The 21634-nt window shown below is 42.5% G+C and overlaps 1 protein-coding gene and 1 long non-coding RNA gene across 4 annotated transcripts in view; one reads left to right on the top strand and one right to left on the bottom strand.

The window, feature by feature from the left end:
- Positions 1 to 2996: 2996 nt before the first annotated feature.
- Positions 2997 to 16492, bottom strand: LOC118967793 (uncharacterized). The gene is made up of 3 exons (XR_012129903.1): positions 16284 to 16492; positions 13117 to 13457; positions 2997 to 10478 (listed from the first exon to the last, which is right to left on the bottom strand). It is a non-coding gene; the product is annotated as an uncharacterized lncRNA (long non-coding RNA).
- The window catches only part of REEP5 (receptor accessory protein 5), a 39261-nt gene continuing 33018 nt past the window's right edge, over positions 15392 to 21634 (top strand). The window contains exons 1-3 of one of the 3 annotated variants that reach the window (XR_012129883.1): positions 15392 to 15539; positions 16290 to 16893; positions 17634 to 17727. Coding sequence is in view for 2 of the 3 variants with exons in the window: in XM_073232959.1 (XP_073089060.1) it covers positions 16776 to 16893; positions 17634 to 17727 (212 nt within the window). In the remaining variant the exon portion in view is untranslated. Of the gene's footprint in view, positions 15540 to 16289; positions 16894 to 17633; positions 17728 to 21634 lie in introns of those variants that run through there. The other 2 variants (XM_073232959.1, XM_036995115.2) reach the window with 2 other exon arrangements.

A 21634-nucleotide genomic window follows, 5' to 3' on the forward strand; every position in this document is an offset into this window, starting at 1 on the left:
TTAGGCTAGAATTTATCTTACACTACCATCTAACTTGGGTCTTCTTTTCACTCTCCTTTTTCTTTTTTACTCCTTTTCTTTCTTTAGAACTGGTGAGGTTTTCGAAATTCTTTTTCCTTCTATGTTGGTTTTGAAGCTATGCATTGAATTTCTATTTTTTATCCCTACAATTTTCCTACAGTCTTAAGTCATTCATATTTTTTTCTTTCTCCTAAACAAGTCACAAAGTTAAATAAGCTTTAACTACTCACACCAGTTAGGATGGCCAACATAGAAAAGACTAGGAAAAACAAATGCTGGTGAGGATGCGGAGAAAGGGGAACCCTCCTATACTGCTGGTGGGAATGTAAATCAGTACAACCTTGTGGAAAGCAGTATGGAAATTCCTCAAAAAACTAAAAATAGAAATACCATTTGACCCGGGAATTCCACTCCTAAGAATTTACCCTAAGAAAACAGGATCACAGATTCAAAAAGACATATGCACCCCTATGTTTATTGCAGCACTATTTACAATAGCCAAGATATGGAAGCAACCTAAGTGTCCATCAGTAGATGAATGGATAAAGAAGATGTGGTACATATACACGGTGGAATATTATTCAGCCATAAGAAGAAAACAAATCCGACCATTTGCAACAACATGGATGGAGCTGGAGGGTATTATGCTCAGTGAAGCAAGTCAGGCAGAAAAAGGCAAATGCCAAATGATTTTCCTTATTTGTGGAGTATAACGACAAAGCAAAACTGAAGGAACAAAGCGGCAGACTCACAGACTCCAAGAATGAACTAGTGGTTACCAAAGGGGAGGGGTTGGGGAGGGTGTGTGGGGAGGGAGGGAGAAGGGGATTGAGGGTATTATGATTAGTGCACATGGTGTGGGGGGGTCACAGGGAAGACAGTGTAGCTCAGAGAAGAAGAGTAGTGACTCTGTGGCATCTTACTACACTGATGGACAGTGACTGCAATGGGGTATTGGGGGAACTTGATAATATGGGTGAATGTAGTAACCACAATGTTTTTCATGTGAAACCTTCATCTAAGTGTATATCAATGATAATACCTTAATAAATAAAAAATAAAATATAAATAAGCTTTAACTACCTGTTACGCACTCTCCATTATTTTCTAGCTCTCAAGTTATCTTTTTTTTAAATTAAGGTATCATTGATATACAATCTTATGAAAGTTTCACATGAGCAGCATTGTGATTTCAACATTCACACATATTATCAAGTCCCTACCACATACCCCATTACAGTCACCGTCTATCAGTGTAGTAAGATGTTGTAGAGTCACTACTTGTCTTCTCCGTGCTATACTGCCTTCCCTGTGACCTACCTATATTAATGTGTGCTAATAAGTTCTCCTTTATAATAATTATATTTACCTACTTAATTTTTCAATATCTGTACTCACAATTTTTTCTTGCATCTACTTCTTCTCCCTAGGTTTACTGTTCCTCCTATTGAACTGCATCTTTTAATAGATCTCTCAATTAGGTTTATGGTTAGTTAAGTTCTCTTATTTCTGTATATTTGTTTTGCATATTTTATCTATCCAAAAATGTATTTTCATCAAGCTTTTATGCTGCCTTTCCTATACTACATAAGGAAACGGAAGTTGAGAAGTTTGTTATTATGGAAGTATTTCATCAATGAAATACAGAAGTAATGATTAAATCTGAGTATCACCATTTTGTACCTTACAACAAATTAATGGATTAATAGCTGCCAACATTACAGAGAGAGACAATCAGCTATTACATGTATTCTACATGCCACTTACAAAGGGTCAGACCCCGAATTGTACCATAATCCTATTACCAATTTATAGAAAACACATAAGACAGAAGAACAGGGTAAATTACATGGGAATGCAGTCAGTAAAGTCCAGATGTGGGCAACTCTACAAGTCAAATCAAACAACCCTGTTTCCTCAAGAATAAAAATATAAAGAAAAAAGTGGGGTAAGAGGAAAAGCAAAGGGTCCTTGGAGAATTGGAAAGACTTAAATAGGTATACTTTTTAGAAAAGCAAATTAAACTATAGGATTTAGAGATACATCTTGGGTGATACAACTACAAAGAAATCAAGGAAATGATGACTATAAAAGTCAAGATGTGGTTACTTTTATGTGAAAGGGAAAGGTTTGGGATTGGGACAGGGTCCATGAAGGGCCTCTGGGGTGGCTGGAGAGTGGACCTGATTGGGACAGAGCGGAGAACAAGACCGAGTCCCCAGCCCTCAGGGAGTCCGAATCGTATGGGGAGAGAAAAACCAATACATGCATAATATCATGACAGGTGGCATAAGTGCTATGAAGAAATTTAAGTATGATAGATCTCAAACCTCTAAACAAGGGACAACTTTTATCTCTTAACATAAAATATATAGAAAATATAAGCACTTGATAAAGTCAATAAGGAACACAATTTTTAAAAAATATATGGCCAATTAAGAGAAGAAGTAAAGACAAAAGGGAGTAACTGAAGGAAGAAAAATAAATGGAGGTTCAAAAAGCAAGACCAAAGACTATTACAGCAGGCAGCCAGCTCCGCAGGGGTGCACAGGCGCACCCGCACCCACAGAGGCAGGAATTAATGGTGTAAAATAGTTTGCTACCGCTACAAATTCACAGCTCTACGGAGAGATCGGGGCGTATTGTCCCGCAGCCTCCCGTTCAGATGGGAGGTGAGATCCGGAGGCCGTCTCAGACTTGGTCATTTCACTCCGTGGTCTGAGCTGAAGTTTGCTACTTACTTGGATAGAAATACCCTGGGCCGAAGTGACCCTTCACGACTACATTTCTGAAAACATTTTAGAAGGAAAATGAGGGTGAGAGTGGAAGGGTAGCATGGTGGAGGAAAGGGCACGGAAGGGCCTGCGTTCGCCAACGGCCCAGTGCAGCCAGGACGGACACTGCGTACCAGGCAGGCCCTTCCCCACTGCCAGGCGGCGCAGCGGAACGGATGCCGGGTGCCGGCCGAAGCGGGGGCTGCGTGCACACGCGGGCTCCCTCTGCTCGCCGGGCAAGGTCGCTTAGAGCTCCCGCCTCTGGATGCGGACAGGAAATCAACCTCACCGCCTACCGCAACAACGAAAATGGCATCAAAATGATCGTGGTTTTTAATTTCTTGCCCTGTGGCACCTTCACGTCGTCCTGTTATGGCTGAATTTATTAGAAATAGTTGTCCAAGTCAATGAAACCACAGGAAGTTAAGTTCTGTATCGTCTAGAAAGGGGAATTCTAAATGTAGTTACGATTTACTTTAAATATATATAGTTATGTATATTACATTATATACACAGATATACATTATACAATAATTAAATAATAATATTATAGCTCATATTTTGACTTATAAAGATAGAGAATAGTAATATTAATTTGCAGACTATGGGAGGACCGGAGGTAATCAGAGCGATAATGCACCATTTAGCAGTAAGATCTCAGCCAAATGCTGTCTCATATTTTCCAGTAATACTGTTTTTTTTCCTTTGCAAAGCAGATTTTATTCTGGTTATAAAAGCAATATAAAAAGGTAATACAAACTCATTGTTTAAAAAAGTTCAACGGTGGAAAAAGCATACAAATCATCTGTACTCACTCCACCAAGAAAATCTATGTGTCTAGATTTTTCTTTGTTGCTACACATGCATACAAACACACACTTTGTAAAAGCAGGATCACTCCAAACATATTATTTTATAACCTTATTTTTTGCTTAATATATCATAGATATTCTTGATATGTTGTAGAATGAGAAAAGGAAGTTGCCAAGTATTAGATACGTTCATAGAATGACCCATATTTTGTTTAAAACTTTTGTGTTTGTATATAGATACACAGCAGTATGATTTTATTTGTGGTGGGAGATGAACTAGCAGGGTACAAAACAAACTTTTGACAGCAGGGAATGGAATAGAAGGGGGGTAAGTAGAGGAAACTTCATTATTTTACTTTATATATATTTGCATTATCTATTCTAAAAAGGCACGTATTACTCCAGAAATCAATAAAAGTATACAAAACAAGCAACTTTTCATATCAACTATTTACGTCACTGTTTTTGGTTCTTCTGCACTATTTCATTGTATGCCTATGTTATAGCATTTAATCAACTGTCTATTTAGGAACTTTGAGACTGTTTCCCACTTCTGGTATTAAAACAGTGTACATGGGATAGGCTTGCGTATATTTTCTGCCCTCTCTCATCAGGCCTGGGTATTATCAATTTTAATATTTTTCATCCACTAGCCAAAAATAGTATCTCATTGTTTTAGTCAGCAGCTTTTGATTACAAGTAAGATTGAACATGTTTCTCATGCTTGTTGTGTATTTGTTCTTCTTATTTTGTGAACTATCCTATTCTAGTACTTTGTTTACTTTCCTTGGAATTTTCCTATTTTTCTCAGGTAACTGCTTACATATAAAGTAAGTGGCCCTGTCTGTGATGTAAGAAATATTTTTCCAAATTTGTTTTTGGCCTTTTAGAATTGTGTTTGTTTAGCTTCCTTTTGTTGTTGTCTTGCATTCTCCTTCATTGTTTGTCATGTTAATTTCACGCAGATATTGGCATCTGTCTATACGTTGCTTTATTTCTCTGATTTGTCCATTCTTGCACCGGGATCCATGGTTTTAATTACTGCAGATATATGCCTGGTAAGGCAATCTCTCCTCATACTTTTCTTTCTTTGAATGTCAGCAGTCATTTTTGCATGTTTATTCTTACTGGTGAAATTTAGAATCATTCTGTCAAATCCCAAATGGTGGAATTGTGTTAAACTTCCCATGTGTTAAACTTCATATTGTAAATGTGAGCTAACAATTATAATAATTGAGTATGTCCCAAGTCTTTTGTGTTCCTCAGGTGAGTTATACTTTTCTTCAAATATGTCCATCACATATCTTGTCAAATTTATGCTTATCCATTTTATGATTTGTACTATTAATGCCAATAAGAATTTTTATTTTTGCTTAACAGTATGACTGGCATTTTATAGGCACTCAACAAGCATCTGTGGAAAGAATAAGTGCATAGTAAACTTTTAAAGGCCATGAAAGCTTTTTTAAAATTATAGAGTGTAGGAAAACTTTGCCCTAATATCTGAAAGATTTTGCTTTAATCATAACAATAAACATAATTATACAAAACACACACAAAATTAGTTTGCCAGGGCACATATCTGAAAGTGAACTTAGCATTCAGGCCTCAAAGTCAGGCCTGGCCTTATCCATGAGTGGTGGGCCTTGGGGAATTACATACGTTGGGGGAAGTCCCCTCTATTGCTTCACCGATGCCTAGAGTTCTACCATTAATTTCATTGCTTCAGGTTAAGGGATTCCTTTCTCTGAGAATGCAAACACCTCTGAGAAATTAGCACATAAAATATTATGTGTTAATCCATTACGGTCTTTTACACCTTTGTATGAATTCATTGCCAGTTTCTTCCAACTTGCCATGAGTTAAGAAGAGTTTTTGATGAGTGCAAAAAAGAGCAAAGAGCAAGGAGTGCCAACACTTTGAACGTGTGGGATGTGAAGAGGTAAAAATAAGTCAGGAAAGGAAAGCTAAAATTCACCCGTTTCTTTGGGCAGGAAGTGCATCTTGCTCATCTTTAAGCATAATGCTTCATACATCACAGCCACTATGAAGATGTGTGCAAAACAGATGGGGGTCAATGGGCAAACGGCTCTGCTCACCTTGTAGCTTTGCCTACAGGTTGTTCTGCCCCAAAACACAGTCTTAGTGCTGTTTTGGGGTGACTGCTGCTCTGCTATTCTGGCTTCCTTTCCTCAGAATCACTCATAGGGGATGGGAGGCCAGACTCTTATTGCTGACAGATGTTGGTTCACTGCTATAACAAACAATTGCTAACTGCTAACATATTTTGCATTAAGGTTAAACAGTGAGAAGTCTATTTATACAGTACAAATGTCTCCCAGTAGAATAAAAAGAGATTCTTCATCCACTCAGTGATTAGCTCTCCTTCCCACTCCTCATGGGTCTGCTTATTTCACAATTGACCCTCCTGGGGATGTACTGGGAGACTGGAAGATGGGGCATAAATAATAGACCTTTTCCCACTGTTTAGTTTTTTTCCACTGTTAGTTTTCATGAATTTATTATGTAATGTGACAACATGATGAATGAACCACGAGGTCACCACTCTCCCAACTCCTACTGGACATGAGGAAAAGGGGAAAGAAGAGGGGCTGAAAAGTTTTTGCTGCTAGCAGAGTAGATGGTATCTGTTAGAGAACAAATGATACCATGTGATAGTCAAGTTGAAAAGTTATGATTTTTTTAATAGAATAGTTTTTTCTATAGTGATAAAAAATATAAATATTGTGTTGAGATACTAAGTTTATTTCAAATTCTCAATGATAGACATTAAATGCTGCTGTGGTTATTGTCTGCTGTGAGGTCCATAAAGCTTGGGCCTCATCTGCCTTGATCCGTGGTATATTTTCTGTACCTAAGAGATAGACAGTAGGTCTCAGGAAATAATTTTTGAATGAATGAATGAATACTGGTGATTCATTATCCTTGTGCAAATGGGTGTAAAACATTTAACAAACTAAATAATTTGATCCAGTACTAGTGGGAAGGAACTTCATGGGTGGAGAAGTACATTCAGGAATCTATTTAATTTGACAAGAACATCACTGACTACTCCTTGGTCTCAAACTAAGTCACCTGGAACAAGTACCCATGCCCACTGTTCTCTGTTGAAAGGTCATAACCTGGGTCTGTCTACACCAAGCAATTATTTGTATGATTCTTACTGGTAGGTAAGACAATTGCTTAACTCTCTACTTTCTTCTGTGTATGTGCAATCTAAGGCAAAAGAAATCATATTATATAAACTGATGCAGGTGTTCAGTCTTAGCTGGTTTTTTTTGGTTTATTCTCCTCTGAATTAATATAAACTGGATAAAGTGATTTGAGATAAATGTAAAAAATAATCTATTTTACCTTGAGCTAATGTTTTTCTGTTAATTAAGGTAAGTGCCTATCCTCTGCTTAATTTTTCACTCAAATCTTTTATGGCTTATTTAAGGTATTTGCACCTATTCCAAATCATGGCATCGTTTAACACTAAAATTATATATTTTATATCAATCTAAGTATAAAAGTTCACCTATGTATGTGTTAAAGACACAGGTTACAAGTAATCAGATTCCCGAAGAATCTGGAAATGGAAACTCCTTCTTTAATCTACTTCAAATGCCATGGTGTGGAGTTATAAATACACCAAATATACCTGTGCCATAGACTTGGTATATTGTATTAAACATAAATTTGGTTATTACTGTACAAAACTGGAAGTAACAGTTTTAACCATTGATGTTTCCAACTTCAAACTGTTTGCCCAAGAATGATCATTCAAAGTATCAAAACTTGTGATTTTCAGTAAATTTTATAAAGCTGGTTAAGATGATACCCACGATAGTTGGTGCTTTTTAGAAACAGTAAACATTATGATTTTTTAGACTAATAAATTTTCAGTTTAAGCAGTGTTTTTGTTATGGTGGCCAGTAGATAAAGCATTGTTAGAAACAAAACAAAGGTGTGAACAAAATCAAGACTATTCCCCTGAAACCTCTTCCCAAGCCCCCAGTATTGACTTGTTATATATCTACATCAGCTTTGATTTTAGACAGGCCATTCTGGACAATAAGCAAAAGGCTATGTGGTCAAGTCATTCTCTCCTAACTGTGTGGCAGAGTTTGTAATAAAGCAAAAGTTATTTATATATTCAAAGGACGAGGCATGTCCTTGAGTCAGCCAGTGTGGTCACGGCACAATCGATGTCCAAGAGCTGGAGGATCTTGAGCCAGAACTCTTCCAAAAAAGGCTGAAAGACAAAGCCCAAGGAGCGAGAGGAAGCGTTTGGAGAGGACTGAGTGATAAAGAGCTGCACAAACCAGCTTGCTGCGTGCCAGAGAATGGCTGCCTGACCTGACACGTACTGTTAGGCCAGGTCCTTGCTCCCATCTGTGCAGGCCTGGAGGGTCCATTTCCCCTGGCCACTGATTAGTCAAAGGGTCTTAGGCAAACTAGAAAATTAACACTTGGGTTTTACAACTTGTGCCTTGGGAATGCCAACGACTTTATCCTCAAGCACTGCTGCCTCTGCCTCATTAAAATAGGCTCTCCAATCTTTCACATACACAAATTGCTTAACACAAAATAGGTGCTCAGTACACATTTTCATTTTTCTTTCTCTTTCCTGTAGTCAAATTACTGATGAAATGTGCTCTTATTTCTTCTAGATTATTTTTATTTTCACAGATATCAAATCCTATAATCAAAAGAATAAGACAAGAGGGAGGAATTTTGGGGATCAACTCTTGTGACTATTTCATTTATGCACACATCTTTAGATTAGCTATAACTTCATCAGAATTCTACAAAGCTGTAGAGGCTAGGCACTCTACAAAGTGCTATACATGCAATATGTCATTTATCCAACAGCCCTATGAGGTAGTGTATCAGTCCATTTGGGCTGCTATAACAACAATAGACTGGGTGACTTAAGCAATAAATATTAATTTCTCACAGTTCTGAAGGCTAGGGAACTCAAGATCAAGGTACCAGCAGATTCAGTGTCTGGCGAGAGCTCACTTCCTGGCTCACAGATGCCATCTTCTCTCTGCATCCTCACAGGGTAGAAGGGGTGAGGGAGCTCTCTGGGGTCCCTTTTATAAGAGCACTGATCCCATTTACTGGGGCTCTGCCCTCCTGACTTATTACCTCCTAAAGGCCCCACCTTCTGATACCATCACCTTGTGGGGTAGGTTTTGACATATGAGTTTTGGGAGGACACATTCAGCCTCTGGAGGTGGATACTAACATTATCCACATTTCAGAGGCTGAGAAAAGCGGGGCTTATGGAGATTGAGAACTTTCCTAACATCACATAGCTAGGAAGTAGTGAGCTAGGGCACCCCCTCTGGGGCCCGTGCCACGTCCTGGGTGGGCCCGCCCCCACCCTCCATGTGCGGGAAAGGATGATGCAGCTGACCATCTCAACATGTTCCTTCTTCCCAGGGGCCTTCAGGCTGGTGACAGACCCCTGGCTCCCTGTGTAAGGCTGGTGTGGTAGGCAGGATAATAACACCCTAATTCTGTTTATACCCTAATATCAAGAACTTGTGACTATGTCCTCTTACATGGCAAAAGGGACTTTGCTGATGTGATTAAGGTTATGGACCTTAAAATACGAGGATTATTTTAGATTAGCTGGGTGGGCCCAATCTAATCACATGAGACATTAAACATAGAAATGGAAGACAGATGGGTCAGAAAGATAAGACAGAAGAAGGAAGAGAAATTTGAAGTCTAAGAGGGATTCATCCCACTGCTCCTGGCTTTGAAGATGAGGAAGGAAAAGCAGATCTCAGTCCTACAACCACAGGAACCTGAATTCAGCCAACAACCCCAAGTGAGCAAAATACCAGATCTTCCCTGAGTGTCCCGAAAAGAACGTAGCCCTGCCAACACCACCTTGATTTGAGCCCAGTGAGACTTGCATCAGACGTCTGACATGGAGAACTGTATGAGAACAAGTTTGTGGTAACTGGAAGCAGCAGTCACAGGAGACTAATACAACTGGTTAGGTTCTTTTTTCAAATTAACTCAGTTCCCCTGATGCCAAGTCATGAGAAGGGGAATGCCCAAAATGGTCCTCCTCTTACACGGGAAGGGAGGCAAACACGTGTGCTACCATGTTGGCTCCAAGGTGGACGGGGATCGTTCTCTGCAGCTGGAACCGCCCCCAGGAGCAGTGCATGGCAGTGCCTCCCCTGCGCAGATTCAAATGCCATGGTTTGTGCAGAACTGGACTGACTAGTCTTAAGCATAAAGAAGCAACCTACCAGTGATTTATTTACTGTTTGTCTCCTGCGCAGGTGCCATTAGTGGAATGAAAGGGTGAACTAGAGGGTACTTTATTTCTGGTGAAAATCTCTAGATTTACATGCAATAGCAGTGATGGATGACATTTAATTTCAGAATAAAAGTACTTTGCTAAACAAAAGGCTCTTCCCAGGTTGATTCATTCTCAGTTGTGAGCTGTAATTTTCTAAAAGTCAATGTCCTGTTTGATAAGTGGAGACATATAATAAAATGCTCTGTCCATATTTTCAGTAGAAAATATTTAAAATAACACAAATGAGATAAACAGAATATAATTTGAATGTATTCAATGAAGCATGACAATTTTCACATTTTTTTTCTTTTAACACTCTCTCTTAAGTTACATTCATGCTCTGCATTTTCCTCCTGTCATCTGGCAGGTCTGTGTCTCAGATTCTGTTTACTTTGTCTTTCCTCCCTCTTATTTTGATGACCTGTCGCCATCAGCCTCTGGCAGAGGGAGTGAGTCGGTGGTGACCAGGGCTGTGTCCATGGCACTGAAGGTCTCCTGTCAGAGAAGGCTGGCTGCCTCATCAGCACCCAGGGTCTCCTGAAAATGTGGGGGTGAGTAAGGGTAATAAATAAATTGATTATCCTGCACATTATGCTCTACCTTTCTTCCCAACATATGTGAGATTTAGAGCAAAAGCGTGTTAATGAGTTCAAGTAGTTGAGACATTTTTTTCGCCTGAAGAAACAGCTGGGGAATTCGAAAATCCATCAGCATCATCCACCACATCAACAAAAAGAAGAACAAAAACCACATGATCATCTCACTAGATCCTGAAAAAGCATTTGACAAAATTCAACACTGATTCATGAAAAAAACTCTCAACAAAATGGGCATAGAGGGCAAGTACTGCAACATAATAAAGACCACATATGACAAACCCACAGCCAACATGTTACTTAACAATGAGAAGCTGAAAGCTTTTCCTTTAAGATCTGGAACAAGACAAGGATGCCCACTCTCCCCACTTCTATTCAACATAGTACTGGAGGTCCTAGCCATGGCAATCAGACAAAACAAAGAAATACAAGGCATCCAGATTGGCAAGGAAGAAGTCAAACTGTCACTATTTGCAGATGACATGATATTGTACATAAAAAACCCTAAAGACTCCACTCCAAAACTACTAGAACTAATATCGGAATTCAGCAAAGTAGCAGGATACAAAATTAATACACAGAAATATGAGGCTTTCCTATACACTAACAATGAACTAATAGAAAGAGAAATCAGGAAAACAATTCCATTAACAATTGCATCATAAAGAATAAAATACCTAGGAATAAACCTAACCAAGGAAGTGAAAGACCTATTCACTGAAAATTACAAGACACTTTTAAGAGAAATTAAAGAGGACACTAACAAATGGAAACTCATCCCATGTTCTTGGCTAGGAAGAATTAATATTGTCAAAATGGCCATCCACCCAAAGCAATATACAGATTCGATGCAATCCCTATCAAATTACCAACAACATTCTTCAATGAACTGGAACAAATAGTTCAAAAATTCATGTGGAATCACCAAAGACCCCGAATAGCCAAAGCAATCCTGAGAAGGAAGAATAAAGTGGGGAGGACCTCACTCCCCAACTTCAAGCTCTACCACAAAGCCACAGTAATCAAGACAATTTGGTACTGGCACAAGAACAGAGCCACAGACCAGTGGAACAGAATAGAGAATCCAGACATTAACCCAGACATATATGGTCAATTAATATTTGATAAAAGAGCCATGGACATGCAATGGCGAAATGACAGTCTCTTCAACAGATGGTGCTGGCAAAAATGGACAGCTACATGTAGGAGAATGAAACTGGATCATTGTCTAACCCCATACACAAAAGTAAATTCAAAATGGATCAAAGACCTGAATGTAAGTCATGAAACCATAAAACTCTCAGAAAAAAACATAGGCAAAAATCTCTTAGACATAAACATGAGCGACCTCATCTTGAACATATCTCCCCGGGCAAGGGAAACAAAAGCAAAAATGAACAAGTGGGACTATATCAAGCTGAAAAGCTTCTGTACAGCAAAGGACACCATCAATAGAACAAAAAGGTATCCTACAGTATGGGAGAATATATTCATAAATGACAGATCTGATAAAGGGTTGATATCCAAAATATATAAAGAGCTCACATGCCTCAACAAACAAAAAGTGAATAATCCAATTAAAAAATGGGCAGAGGAGCTGAACAGACAGTTGTTCTCCAAAGAAGAAATTCAGATGGCCAACAGACACATGAAAAGATGCCCACATCGCTAGTCATCAGAGAAATGCAAATTAAAACCACAATGAGATATCACCTCACACCAGTAAGGATTGTTGCCATCCAAAAGACAAATAACAGCAAGTGTTGGCAAGGATGTGGTGAAAGGGGAACCCTCCTACACTGCTGGTGGGAATGTAAGTTAGTTCAAGCATTGTGGAAAGCAGTATGGAGGTTCCTCAAAATGCTCAAAATAGAAATACCATTTGACCCAGGAATCCCACTTCTAGGATTTTACTCTAAGAATGCAGCAGCCCAGTTTGAAAAAGACAGATGCACCCCTATGTTTATCGCAGCACTATTTACAATAGCCAAGAAATGGAAGCAACCTAAGTGTCCATCAACAGATGAATGGATAAAGAAGATGTGGTACATATACACAATGGAATATTATTCAACCATAAGAAGAAAACAAATCCTACCATTTGCAACAATATGGATGGAGCTAGAGGGTATTATGCTCAGTGAAATCAGCCAGGTGGAGAAAGACAAATACCAAATGATTTCATTCATCTGTGGAGTATAAGAACAAAGCAAAAACTGAAGGAACAAAACAGCAGCAGAATCACAGAACCCAAGAATGGACTAACAGTTACCAAAGGGAAAGGGACTGGGGAGAGTGGGTGGGAAGAGAGGGAGAAGAAGAGAGGGGACCTTACGATTAGCATGTATAATGTGGGGGGAGGCACAGGGAGGGCTGTACAACACAGAGAAGACAAGTAGTGATTTTACAGCATCTTACTATGCTGATGGACAGTGACTGCAATGGGGTATGTGGGGGGAACTTGGTGAAGGGGGGAGTCTAGTAAACATAATGTTGCTCATGTAATTGTAGATAAATGATACCAAAAAAAAAAAAGAAAGAAAGAAAACAGCTGGGGAGAGCAAAAGTGGCCCACTCACAGGTTGCTGGCAGTTTTCTTCTCTAGCACCTGAACAGCATAGTAAGAGGGTTGCCATCACCCTAAGCTGGTTTGACTTCCTTGTCAGGAATTTTCAGAATCAACTTGCTGAGGGCCAAGCCTTCCCCAGGGCCTCTCAGACACCTGGTCCGTCTGGGTCTCAGGTCTAGCAGCATCTCTGCGCAGGGTGCGCTCCATCAGCAGGAGGGGAAGAACAGGCTGTGACCTAAGGCAGAGCTCTTCTCTTCTGTATCTCTTCTCTCATCTGTGAAAGTGTCCTTGCTTTGCAGTGATTACTGGATGAGGTAAGGGTCCTTCACTTCCCCACCTGACTGTCATTTCCTAAAGGAAAGAATCATGTAATATTTTTCTATCACAACGTTAGCATCTAGCTATGTTGTTCTTTCTTAAATTATTTAACACTTAATCTGTATCAGACACTCTTGAAAACTTTGCAAATTGTAATTCATTGAGTCATCATGACAACCCTGTGACATGGGTAATATTGTTATTCCTATTTTATAGAAGAAGGAACACAGGCACAGGGAGCTTCTGGAGCTTGCGTAGTCGGACAGATCAGTGGGGGAGCTAGGATTTCACCTCCGCAGGCAGGCTGGACCCAGAGCACTGCTCCACACACTAGGCTTACTATGATGCCTCATCTTTCCAGGGTTATGTGGAATGATGGAGGAAAGAAGACATTTGGAATCTAAGTTAGAAGAAAATTGGGAAGGGAGAAATATTTATACAAAAGAAATCCAAATGATAGTGTATTTCCACATACTTCATGCATAGTTAGTATAGTACAAATGGTGATACTGTAGAGATAAAAATCTAGGCTGATTTGAATACCTAACTTAAAAAGATTTTGCTCCTTGGCTTAAAAAAAAACTATCAAATTGTAAATCATTTGAAGTACTCAAAAACATGACCCTGACTTTCAGATAAGTGAATAATTACCATATTCACTTAGTAGGAAATTACATAAACTCACATCTGCTTAAAAAGTTTAAAATTCAGCTGCTCTGGTAGGCAGCTGTAATAGTTTGCTAGGGCTGCCTTAACAAACTTTTGCAAACTGGCTGTTTTAAACAATAGAAATGTATCTTCTCACAGTCTGGAGGCCAGATGCCCAAGATCGAGGTGTCAGTGGGACTGCTTCCTTCCGAGGGCTGCTGTGAAGGAAGGCTCTATTGCAAGCCTCTGCATGGCTTGTAGATCGCCAGCTTCTCTCTGCATCTAAACGTCATCTCCTCTGTGTATGTCTGTCCCTGTGTCCAAACATCCCCTTTTTATAAGAACACCAGTCCTATTGGATTAGAGCCCATCCTAATCACCTCATTTTAACTTGATTGCCTGTCTCCAACTAAAGTCACATTCTGAGGTCCAGAGGATTAGGACTCCAGTTTTGAGGGGAGGCCACTGTTCAGCACATCTCAGCAATATAATATAGGGGTAAGAGTCCAGGCCTGAATGCTAGAGCTGACGTTTGTTAATTATGAGTTCTCACTGTAGATCATTTCTTTCCCTGAATGAGGACAAAACATAGTATTTGCCTCATGCTGTTGAGGATTAAATGCTTTAGCACAACTAGCACTAGACTACTGGGTAAGCGCAATGTGTATTAGATAGTCCTTCATTGATCAAATAGCCACTGAGTACCTATTAAGTGCTGGGTGCTGTTCTAGGTGTTTGAGATACAGAAATAAACAAAATAGGCAAAAATACCTACCTTTGTGGAGTTCATACTGTAGTGGGGAAAGAAAAACAATCTAAAAAGTAGAACATATAGAATGCCAGACTTAACAGGTGTTATGAAGAAAAATAAAGCAAGATAAGGGCTAGAGAGCATTAGAGGTTGCAACCTGGGATCAGAGGGGGCCTCACAAAAGCGTCCTTTGAGCCAAGACCTGGAGAACAGGAGGAGACAGTTAAGGGGTTCCCTGGAGAGTTTTGAGTAGAGGTGGTGTTCCCAAACCATTGCTGTGGACTTCTGGGGCTGGCTAATCTCCTTGTCAGGCTGTGCTGGGCACCTTCCCTGGCCACTGCCCCTGGAAGGCAGGAGAGGGTAGCATCTACTACCCCAGTTGTGAACACGTGTCTGACAACCAAAGAGGTCTCCGCATATGCCACACGTCCTGTGCGGGTCAAAACCGCTCCTGGCCGACAACCACTGAGAGACATGAAAAGCGAAAGCCCCGAGGGCGGGAATGGGCTCCACCGGGTTGGGGCCCCGCGGGAGCGGGAGGAGGAGATGGAATTAGAAGGGCGCGGGGTGAACCACATCACCTATGACCCGAGGCCGCTCCTCGGGCAGACGGGAAGCTACTGGAAGGTTAAGAGCAGAAAGACAACACAGCTTGACAACACAATTCGACCCACATTTTAAGAAGACCCAATTGGCTGCCGCACTGAGAATTGCCGGTAGGTGGAAAACCAGAAATGCCCAGCTCAGTGGGGAGGCTGTCAACAATAATCTCATTAGTTTTTTAGTTGTTTTAATTTGTTCACTGATTGGCTGCATGGCGGTGGGAGTGCCGAGAGAAGGTGAGTTTAAGAAGCTCTCCCGGAAGAAAAGAGGAATAATTCGCATAAAAGGCAAAAGGCAAGAGCGGTAAGATTTTCTTAAGTGGAAGGCAGTACGTAGTTAAGTCAGTTTGAAAGGGCAGAAAGTTGGGTAGGACACAGAGAATGCTGGGGCCCGGCTGTGCGCAGGCCCCCAGAGGCTGGACGAAGGCACCGGAGCCCGGACCTGTCAGCGAAGGGGAGGATTTGCAGCTTAAGCCACGAGGAGCGCTGCAGCCAGATGTACACCACAGGCGTCATCAAGAAGAGTTTCAAAAGGAGCTTCCTGAAATAATATGTGCGAGATAACAAGAGCCTAAGATGGGGTGGAGGACGAGCAGGCGCGAGGCCTTGTGTGGGAAGCAAAGCGAGGTCCTGCCCTCAGGCCGGGAATGGCCTTCCTCAGGGTGATCTTGGTTGTAAGCACGTGCAGGCTGCTGTCTCTGCTGCCGGGGTTCGGAAACGTTTCCACCGTATCAGACATCAAGCGAGTGCAAGCCTACCACGAAAAGTTTAAGTAGCGCAGTATTTTTCTGGAAAAGGTGTCCCCGGAGCAGGGCGTGTTAAATATCCTCAAGGGACTTTTCAAACAGGCTATTTTACCTGCAGGTGAGAAGAACTGCCCCGAGTTGTGGCAGCGAGGGGAAGAGCGGGGCTGCAACAAAGAGCACCCTGAGGGCGGCCGCATCTCCCCCCGGAGACCCAGCGCCTTCGCTGGTTGGGCGCAGCAGTGCAGGCACAGCAGCCCGGCCGCCAGCCTGCGGGTGGAGCAACCAGGCGCCGGCCCACACGCTTTCGGCCCTCGGCCGACCAATGACAGGGGCTCACGGGAGCCGTCGCCTCCTTTCACTCTCCGCGGAGAAGCCTGCTCAGACGCGGGGGCGGTCGACCGGCGGAGCCGCGGCAGCCGGGCCACCTCGCCGGGGCGGGGCGGGGGGAGGCGCGGCCGCGGAGCGCGGGGCGGGGCGGGGGGCCGCGCCCAACGGACGCGTGGACGCGTCGGCCCCGCCCGCTGCCGCCTGCGCCCCAGTCACCCAGCTCTGCGGCCACCAGGCAGTAGGAGCAACCGCGGGCGGCGGCGCGACGGTCCCCACCATGTCTGCGAACATGAGGCAGAGGTTCGACCGGTTTCTGCACGAGAAGAACCGCATGACCGACCTCTTGGCCAAGCTGGAGGCCAGGACCGGCGTGAACCGGAGCTACATCGCGCTCGGTGGGTGCGGGGCTGCCGTGGCGTGCCCGGCCCCGGGAGCAGCCGCTGCACCAGCAGTGGGACAGCCGGGGGGAGAGGGCTCGGGGGGGGCCGTGGCGCTGACAGACGGGGGGGACCGGCATCCTCGGGGACCGAGCTGGCCGCCCGGAAAGGTCAGAGGCCGCGGCGCCGGGGCTGGGGGCGCTGGGCTGTGCCCGCGGCCAGGTGGCAGAGCGCCCGGGCGGCGGGGAGCGGGGAAAGGCCGGCGCTGACGTGTCTGTCCCCGCGGCCAAGCGCCGTGTCCTAGCGGCCTTGGGCAGGGCTGGCGCGGAGTGGCGGGGCCTCCTGCGGGAGTGCGCGCGGGTACGGTGACAGCGTCCCCGATTCTGGCCAGATCCTCGGTGGAGATGAGCGCGGAGAAGCAGGGGGGCCTCGGGAGGTGAGGGGCCTTTGGTCCGGCGCAGGAGGCCGGGTCCCGGCGCACCGTCGGTGGAACGGGGTTCCCGGGGCCGGTGCGCGGCACGGTGGGGGCCCCTGCGGGAGAGAAGGCGTCGGGGAGGGCGGGGGGGACCCCCCAAAGGTGGCGGCCCTAGGGTTTCCCCAGACGCAAGGCCAAATCCCGCGAAGGCGCAGGCCCAACCTTTGTGGGGTTTGTTTTTGTCCATCGCCTGTGACAGGCCAAGCCTTGCGGTGTGGGCAGGGGCAGCGCGGCTTGAGCCCCTTGCTTGCCACTAGACCCACTTCTCTCCTCGTGTCTCCAGGTGTCATCGGGCTGTTGGCTTTGTACCTGGTGTTCGGTCACGGAGCTTCTCTCCTGTGCAATCTGATAGGATTTGGCTACCCGGCCTACATCTCGTAAGTGACTTCCCCTGTAACCATTCTTCCTTCCCTTCACCCTCCTTCCTGCCAGGGCTGCCCGACTTACTATAAATCCCCGCTTCCCTAGGAGAGGGGTCAGAGTACGAGAGGGTAGTAGCTGACTGCTTACGGTTACACATTTCAGAGCCTTAATGTGATACCTGATCTCCTGATGACTAACGGAAATCTGTATTTTATCAGATTATACTGGTGGAGTGTGTACTTTCTAGTTGATGTACAAATGGGAAGTGTTACAACACAGTCATCCTGCCTTTACTGGTGGAGAGATCACATTGGGTATAGAGAACAGATTCCTTCTCCTTAATAATTATTTTAATGTTTATTTCACCGTATATTTATGTACATAAACAGTAAAACCCCATCAACTAGGACTTTCTTAATTCAGAATTAATGTTAATTCAGACCTGGGGAAAGTTTTGCTTCTTGATTTAAAAAAGGCTGGCCACTAAAGTAATATGTAGATTCCTCAAAAAATTAAAAATAGAAATACCATAGGACCCAGTAATTCCACTTCTGGGAATTTACCTGAAGAAAACAAAATCCTTGATTCAAAAAGATATATGCACCCCTATGTTTATCATCACATTATTTACAATAGCCAAGTTATGGAAACCACCCAAATGTCCATTAATAGATGAATGGATAAAGATGGGGTACATCTACACAATGGAATATTATTCAGCCTCAAAAAAGAATGAAATCCTGCCATTGGCAACAATATGGATGGACCTAGAGGGTATTGTACGAAGTGAAATAAGCCAGGTGGAGACAAATACCGTATGATTTCACTTATTTGTGGAATATAAAAACAAATGAACAAAATAGCAGTAACTCATAAACACTGAGAAGTGACTGGTGGTTATGATGGGGAACGGGTTGTGGTGAATGGATGGGGAGAGTGAGGGAGATAAAGGGGCACAAAAATTCTCAATCATAATGTAAGTTGGTCACAGGGACGACTACAGCATGGAGAATATAGCCAATTGTTCCATAACATCTTTCTGTGTTGACAGATAGTAACTGCAATGGAGGGTGTAAGGATTTAATAATATGGGTAACTGTTGAACCACTGTGTTGTTTATTTGAAACCAATATAAGATTGTATGTCTACCATACTTCAATTAAAAAGAAAGGCTGGCCAGTGATTACATGTAATGGGAAACACAGTAGTATGGAAACAAACCTTATAAAATGCATTCCTAATATAGCTCCTTGTGTATATACATGATTCATTTACATAACTACACTAAGTTAAAAATAAATCTTACAGGATTAGGATCTAAATTTATCACTAGTTGAGGTTGCTTTTACTTTACAGTATGTTTATTTTGAAAATACTCTACAATTTCATTTTTCCATTCATTTAAATAGGAATTATTCCTCCGCACAAATGAATTTGTCTTACTTTACAGCTGTTCCCAGGAAGCTGGTAGGTTTTACTTTCATTGACTTGGTCTCTGCAACTTTCCTCAACCATTAGGATAAAAATAAAGGAAGAAAAAATTCTCAGCTTGGAGGGTAAAACACAGATAACACATTATTACACCTTGTGTCTGTCATAGGTGATGCCAGACTTCAAGATATGAAGAAACGTGTTTTAGAAGAATTGCAGTTTTCCATAAAATGTAATCTGATAATATGGTTAGATACGGAAGTTTGTAAGGAACACCGAAGCAGAATGGATTGCTCATCACTATGTCTATAATAACAGACAAAATAGCGTCGTAGGACACTACTTGTCTTCTGCTTCTGTATTCTACTTGCAAAAGTTCTTTTAATATGAAAGATTTGGAAGCATCTTTCAGTTTTGTGTTTTAGATGTTATTGATCGCATTTAGAACAAATCTTCGATGACAGTTAATTAACTGCCTAGCTACTTTAACTATTTTGGACTATGGGTTAAAAAAAATACTGAATAGCATAAAAAATACTCTCCACATCACTGCCATTTGGTGTATAATCTTGTGAGAAACATAACCTTCCCTGTAGGGGGACTAGATCATTGGTATGGACTTTAGAGAAGTAAAGTCTGTTTCTGGGTGGGATGTGTAGATCCAGGTATATGTGGATGTGACTGAAGAGGTGGATAGAACTCAAATATGCTTCTCCTTGACCTGAAGTGAATTAATTCTAGCAGGAGCCATTTTTTTAGTCGTATCTTAAAGTAAATTTAAGCAAGACAATTTTGTTTTTTTATCGTTTGTAATCATTCTTTCATTCATTTTCTGCAATGGTCAATTGCATATTATTGGCTCTTAATTCAAAGAAGCTAAATGTTCCTGTCTAATGTATTCTGTGAAATGGTAGAGGTGGTCATATTTCTTGAGTAGTTTAGGTAAGTGGGTTTTACATATTTCAGAATTAACCTATTTGCCAAGTGTATACACTTTATTTTCTATTTGAATATTCTGAGGCAAAGTGACGAATATATCCTAATAGAAGTTGAAAAAATATTAAAAATATAATAAAGGGAACTCAAAGATTTAAACAAAAATGCATGACATAATTGAGTATTTCTAGATTAGTATTTATTCATAGGATAGATTCCTTTTGGTAGACCCAACTGTTTTACCTTTACGATAAATACAAGATTCTGTGACCATAAGGGAATTAAGGGAAGGCTGCTCTCTGGGCACTGGGTACTTGGATTTTCCCTTAGAATTGTGGTTCTCAGCCTTGACTGCCCATTGGCATTATCTAAAGAGCCTTAAAAAGTACTAATGCCTGGACCCCATCCCCAGAGATTCTGCTGTAACTGGTCTGGGGTGCAGGCTGGTTTTTGGGATATTTAAAGGTTCCTTGATCTTTTACAATTTTTAAAGGATGCTGAAAACCCCTGGTGTACAGTGGCAACAGTAACCTGTGCTTTTTCCACTTGAAGATGGGGTGAAGGGGAGGGAGGGAGAAATGGCCTGCTGACCCTGGGAATAGCTCAGAGTGCTGCCTGGCCTCTCCTTTGTGAAGGAGGTTCAGAGAGATGCAGGATTGTGTGCACAGTATAAAGCATACAGACCCCCATTCAGGCAGTCGGTGTTATATTAGTCTAATCAAGTCTGTTCATTGCCTAACCAGTGTGACTGTGTCACTCAGAAAGTCCTTGAAAATGGTGGTATTTGTAGCACCAAAATCAGTGTTACTTGAAATGGGATCTGTGATCACCTTCACTTTAATTGTAATTCTCCCTGTGCTCCCCAGCCAGTTATTTTTAAAGACAGGTTCATCTATTTAACAAAAGTCCAATGTCAGCCATCTGCCTGTCAGTGTGGTGGCACTTCAGAAACACCAGGGACTGAGGTAGACATGCTCCAGTCTCTTTGAATGAGCAGAATACCAGGGTTCACCACAGTAAATAGGAAAGTAGGGGCAGTGTAGTAAGCCTTCCAAAGAGAATCAGCCAGGAGCGGTGGTACAGAATCACAGGAAGGACCCCTCTGGGTATTTATCTAAGGTACTGTTTGAATTAAGATGGAGGAATGAGAAAGGGCCAGGCCAGAGCAGAGCCAGGCAGAGGGGGTAACCCCAGGGTTGCTGGCACTGAGGTTGGTGGAAGAGAAGCTGGGGCGTTGGGAGCTCTGGGAGGGAGGCAGGTGCCACGCAGGGCCAGGGAGTGAGTGTACATTGGGTTCCAGGGAGGTGTAGGGAATTTGCATGTTTTCTGATTGCCTTGGATGGGCTTTAAATATGGGGCGTCATGATAACATTTACGTTTTAAGGCCCTTCTGGCTGCTGTGACATCTGGCAGGACCCGCGTCCTGTCACTCTTGCCCAGCTCCTCCTTTCTGGCCTTTCAGCTTTTCTCCTGCTGTTTCCTCTTCTTGGGCTACCCCAGGGAGGGGCGCACAGACCATGTGCAGGGGTCCATATTGGTGAGAGGCCGCAGGGT

This window comes from Manis javanica, chromosome 1 (assembly GCF_040802235.1).
Source record: "Manis javanica isolate MJ-LG chromosome 1, MJ_LKY, whole genome shotgun sequence".
Lineage (NCBI taxonomy): Eukaryota > Metazoa > Chordata > Mammalia > Pholidota > Manidae > Manis > Manis javanica.